The following is a 6,000-nucleotide window of genomic DNA, read 5'->3' as shown; positions in this document are numbered from 1 at the left end:
ATATTATGTAGGCCTAGGCTAACTGAGAGGAAATATTAACTAAGGCACAATACAGCGTGTACCCTACATGTGGTACTATATTCACTCACTCCCCCACTATTCCTGCATTGCAAGAGTAGTCTTCAAGTTTGTAGTGTCTCTGTGTCTCAGACTCACCAGAGGCCGGCGCTATTTTGTAGCCTAATGTCCCTGTGAAAATGCATAATCAATTCTAAATGGCACATATATAGCCCACAATAGATATAGTCTGCAGTAGTGGTCTTGTATGACAATGCTAGACAACAGTCTTGCAAAGCCACAAAACGATACAAGTCGGAGTGTGGCTGAGGGTGACGCGAAGGTGTGTTTCTCTCGCTGTGGAAGGATGGTCGGTCGGAGTTGGTGGAAGCGGTGTAGAGCAGCAGTTGAACACTGTCCATGTTTCTGTGGGGGTGCGGCGGTGGTTGCCATGACAGCATAGTTGTCAAAGTGCCCCATCGCCTTCATTTATTGACAACAAATCAGAAATCTTTCCACATTTTTTTCTTTTCTACACTCTTGAGAATTCTCATCCAAATCCACCTTCTGCGGAAGAATGCCACAACATTCTGTCGACCAGACAAGTATCGTTCTCTCCGCGCAAATGTTTGAGCATGGAAGTTTGTATTCCCACAGTCGGTGTAGTGTTGCGAGGGGAAACAAGACTGATAGGTAAGGTTGTTAGTGATCCTGTGTTCCGGGCAGTGCCAAGTATGACACTGCAACACAACAGTTTTGAAGGGCTTGTAAAATTGCGTCGCGTTGTGGTGCTCCAGTTGATATGGGGACGTTTGTAACTGCTGTGGTTGCTTACGGCGAGGAAGAAGAAGATTACGAGGAAGAATGTTATGAATCAGAGCATTTGCCTCCCCTCTTAGAAGACGAGGTAAGACCATTTCGTGACATTCGTGGAGGATTTAATGTCACTGTGTTTAGTAGCCTATATGTAGTCCTGTCCATTAGGCTATAGTTGCCTTACACTGTGATATTGGGCAAGGTCTGTCAAAAATGAAAAGGAACTGACGGTGACTTCATATGCATAAGATTTCGCAATGTGTTCTCACACGTGTCATCACCACTGCATGCGACTTCGTCTGAATGTTGTATAATATTATTATAGTAGCCTGCAAGTTAAAATTGGCTCTAGGCTATATTATTCTAATTAAGATATTCTCTTAGAGTAGATCCATCTACAGTATGTCTTTTAACTTATGTGAGTCCAGAGTTGTCACCCTTTTAAACTTAAGCGGAACAACTGAATTCACCACAGTTTAATACCAATATTGAAGTCATAAAATTGTTGTCATATCTTCTGTAATGTTTACGCGTATGTTTGCGTAATATGGACATAAAATACCCGGGCAACAAGGAAGCAGTGCATTGTCTTCCCCAACCACCACCACCATCTAGCCTTTGCTACAGTAACGAAAACTTCCAGGGATAGCCTACTTTATAGGACCAATCTCCATCCTGTCACATGTTTAGTCTTTGGGCTTAGGGGCAGCCTTTTTGATGAGCTGATGAAGTACCAGTGGCAAAAGTCACCCTTCTCATTCACACTGATCCACTCACTGTTCTCACTCAGCGCCTCGATCTCTCCCACGTTCTCCTTTTCACTCGCCCACTCGAGTTCTCGTTCCTTGTCAGTGATATTTAACGGTGAACTTGAACCGTGACAGTCGAGGGAGTGAGGAGTGGGGAGCTATGTAGGCCGACATGTTTAACTTAGCGAGCTACTGGTCTTCTCTGCTGTTCTCAAGGGAATCCGTCTATTTATGGGATTGCGCTGCTGCGTCAAGAGCAGTTCTTCTTTGCCCTATATGCGCTAGTTTTTATTTTCTTTAATATGGGCCTCTACAACCACCTTCTGTCACCGTCTATCCCAAACTGTTTGCCCATCAGCATTTGTTGTGTAGTTCTTATTAGTGTTTCACAGACCTCAGCATAATGGTACCCATGTAAAATATGCTCTGTGCCGTTGGCCTCTTTTTTCCCTGGCAGAACACTGTACTTGGCTGTTTCCAATGAGCTCCTCTCCAAGTGCAGAGATTGTGGTGGCACCAAAGTGGCACAAAGGACGTCTGTTAATCGTCTCCGAGCTCTCATATGTCAATTTGTCTGAGAATTCCAAGAAATGAAGAGCACTCACTGGAAATGTTTGTGTGAAGATGAAGAGACAGATTTGTGCCACAATGTCTTGAGTGTTGTCTAAAATAGAATATCATGGGCTCAGGTTTCTAGCAATATTTATGAATAATAGTTCTGTAAAGTCAGAACTCATTGCCGAATGAGTCTCTAATCTGTCTCTACCATGGCTTGCTTATAGTTTACAGATCTAAAACACCAACCTATGGAATCAAACCAATTGTAACAAAGTCCAATTGCTAAAGAAGACCACAGATGGTGGTACTGTATAGGACACAGACTGCTCTTGGCCTTTCATTCAAATGAATGAGACATTGTACTTGTTGGTAGTAAAACACATGTAATGGAATTCTAATGTGATGAGCTTACAACAAGAGAGACACTATGATCCTAAGAGGCTTCAAATGTCATTGGAGCTGTGGTAAGAAGCTAAATTACACTGAAGGCCAACTATTGTGTCCACTGACAGTGAGAGATCTCACTAAGTTCAATGAGACGGGGTCATGCGTTGCTATGTAATGATGCAAGTCAGTCTCCAGAGAAAGGGTTTTGGATTGCTTTTAGTCATTTAAAAATTCTGTTTTGCACGACTGTGAAATCAGACACTGTGGTCAGGGGATTATTTATGTCAGGGCAGGTGGTGGTGGTGTACATTTAGCATACAGGTATGGTCATGCACAGTGTGTGTGTGATTGTCTTACAGAGTGCATTTGTGTGTATGTGAGTGTGAGTATGTCTATACAGTGCATGCATACTGGTGACACTAATAGATGGAGATATATACATCTATCTATCTAGATAGATAGATAGAAAGATAGATAGATAGATAAATAGATAGATGTATATATCTCCATCTATTAGTATCACCAGTGTCTATAGATAGATAGATAGATAGATAGATAGATAGACTGTAATAATCCCCAGAGGGAAATTACATTGTTTTAGCAACCAGACAACAAATAGACATCAGCTTAGACAACAAATATACAGAAATAAAACAGATATCACGGAGAGAAGACAGAGACATTGTGAATTGTAAACTGTATGCGTGTGCCTTTCCTAGGAAAATGTGTCCTTGGCGGACATCCTGTCGCTGCGAGACAGCTGTCTGTCAGAGGAGGAGGTGCTGGCCGTGTGTGTGGAGTGTGTGTGCTCGCTCCAGGGCATCGCTCTGTCGCCGCTCTTCCACACCCTCTGCATCACGCCCGACACACTGGCCTTCAACGCCCACGGCAACGTGTGCTTCATGGAGCAGCTCAGCGGTGAGTCAGTGCTCGGTCCCCTGATTGGCCGATCGGAGTCGAGGCAGTCGCTACAGCCTACACCCCATTCTCTTCGTCTTCGCCCATCGCTGAGGCTGAGCCTGGTGCCAATGTGTGCTGTGCTGTGCTGTGCTGTGCTCAAGCCATGACTCAGCAAAGTTTTGTAGTGCTGCCCAAAAACTCCAGTGGTGGTGGTGAGGGGTTGAGGAGAGAAGTGGGGATTACGTAAGACTTCAAACAGAATTAGATTTCTCAGAGTGCTGTTCGGGCAGACTTATTTGCCTCTTGTTCAGACTGAGACGGGATGTGTGGTGGTACCCTGTTCAGATGAAGCAAACTCTGCTTAGTAAGTGCAGAACACAGTGAGCTCTTCCATTCTTACCAGTGGTTCATGACTTAATACAGTACATGCAGATAGGCTGTTCTATGGTTGACCTGTTTTTACTCTAATTTAGTGCCATTATTCGCTCTCCTCTCAAGTTCGTACCCAACATTTTATGTGAAACAGTTACTATATATTTTCTGTCACCTGGACTCAGAAATATACTTGCTTTTACTGGCATTCCTAATGTCTTTGAAATATGTAGATAATTATATCACACTCACAGAGCAATGCCTTGCTAAATGACAGTTTCAGTGACCCAGCATCATGCCTGTCCACAACCCTCCCCACAGGCAGCACGGTCCAGCTGCCCTCCTCTGCTCCACTGGCTATCCACAAACACAAGTACTGGGTACTTTCATCACAGATGTGTTGTTCATTCTATTAAAAATTTACTGAGATCTAGCCCACAACTTTAACAGAGTGCTGCTGGTAAAGATCAAGATGAATGATGAATAAGTGCTAAAGCTGCACTGTTGTAGTACATCGGGACGACAGATTACACAGTCTGTTTGTTTTTTTTTTAAAGGTATGTTTTTTCAACAAAAAAAAATTCCTGATGAAAAGTAATACAGATTCAGTATATTTCAGAAAATAAGAAACATAAGAAACAGCAGGACCCTCTTTGTTCAGCAACAGTGGTATATTGCTTGATAACGATGGTTTTGTGTTAACAGTAGGAGGTGTGTAACACTAAATTACTCAGTGTGAGATGCTTTGCCTTCCCTGGTTCTCATGCACATTTCCCAGTTCCTGCATCATCCTCTGACTCCTTCCCCTGTGCTCTCCTCCTTACGGGGCAGGCCCTGTTACCCCCCCCCCCCCTTCTCCTCCTTACGGGGCAGGCCCCCCCCCCCCCCCCCCCCCTTCTCCTCCTTCCCCGTTTGGATGTAATAACCTTGAGGAGTTTCTCAGACTCACACCTGGGAATGGGTAATAAGTTCTACCGAGAAAAACAGGCCCAGGACAAGCCTGACCCAGTTTTGAACAGCCCAGAACCTTCTAGAAGTCGCTCGCGTGTGTATTCACTGCGTCTGGAGAAAACAGTGCCCTATTTAAGAAAGGATCTGCACCAAATAAGTCCATGGTGCTCACTGTGGATTCTCACAGTTATTGCCTTGTAGAGTTGTATGTGTCAGCGGCTGCGGTTGTATAGTGTCTAGTGTGTCTGCCTTTAGTCATGTATCTATAAAAGCACAGTGTCCAAAATCTCTAATCACCTGGTCTCTGGCCTTTTCTTTCAGACGATCCAGAAGGCTCCTTTGTACCTCCAGAATTTGATAGAACTGGGAGTACATTTGAGGTGAGTGTTCATTTGACGTTCATAATCATTCTCTATTTAGAAACGATTATTTCTTGTGTATAACTAGGTGATATGAATAGTATTTCCCCCTCCAAAAAAATGACTTTTTTATGTCAGTGACTATAGTATATTAAGTATAGTATGATAGTCATTACAAATAATACCCCTTCTAAGTATGCCCATCTAATAGATACCAGCTGATTAGATGGCCAAAACTGATGTATGCTTTTTTAATACAAATAGAAGCATATGAGCATATATAGCATAAGCCTTTATCAATACAATTCTGCTTTACTGAGGTTAGAATCTCCACATGATTTAACACAAATGGGAAATACACAACAACATAAATTGGCAGAACAGTCAACAGACTGTGTTAAGGGGAAACAGTGGTTAAGAAACCCATTTTTCAGCCACACCTGATCACATACACTCATGCACTTAGACTATCTCTTTCTTTCTCTCTCTCTCTCTCTCTCTCTTGCTCCCCTTCTCTCTCTTTTCTTCTTTCTCTTGCCCCTCACAATCTGCGCCGAGGGCAGCGTGGCCCGGTGAATCGATTTCCTGCTCGGCTGCATTTATCAGCTGTTCAATTCCGAGCGTAATGTGTGTGTCGCCGCTCTCCAAATAAGCCATTATGCACGGGGCCTCCGCCCCCCCCCCCCTCTGAACATGACTCCTGTCCAAATCGACGCTTTCAGAGGCGTTTGCATTGACTCCCATCACACCCCCAGGGCCCCACATTACTCACACAGCACCTGATAAGACTGGCCCCTGCCGGCCTGTGTGGAGCTCTGCATAAGTGTGTCACTGTCATAGGCACCTACCGAATGCTAATGCTAATACAGTGGACTGTGCAAGGATACCCAGATCAATTAATACTAGCATGG

The 6,000-nt window shown here is 43.9% G+C and overlaps 1 protein-coding gene across 1 annotated transcript in view; it reads left to right on the top strand.

Moving 5' to 3' along the window:
- Positions 1 to 285: 285 nt before the first annotated feature.
- Positions 286 to 6,000, top strand: part of LOC121685456 (kinase non-catalytic C-lobe domain-containing protein 1) — a 31,623-nt gene continuing 25,908 nt past the window's right edge. The window contains exons 1-3 of the mRNA XM_042066001.1: positions 286 to 904; positions 3,227 to 3,425; positions 5,052 to 5,110. Of these exons, the coding sequence (XP_041921935.1) occupies positions 800 to 904; positions 3,227 to 3,425; positions 5,052 to 5,110 (363 nt within the window). The 5' untranslated portion in view covers positions 286 to 799. The remainder of the gene's footprint in view (positions 905 to 3,226; positions 3,426 to 5,051; positions 5,111 to 6,000) is intronic.

This window comes from Alosa sapidissima, chromosome 16 (genome assembly GCF_018492685.1).
Source record: "Alosa sapidissima isolate fAloSap1 chromosome 16, fAloSap1.pri, whole genome shotgun sequence".
Classification (NCBI taxonomy): Eukaryota; Metazoa; Chordata; class Actinopteri; order Clupeiformes; family Clupeidae; genus Alosa; species Alosa sapidissima.
The sequence above is the reverse complement of the archived record's forward strand: the minus strand, read 5'-3'. Positions and strand labels throughout refer to the sequence as shown.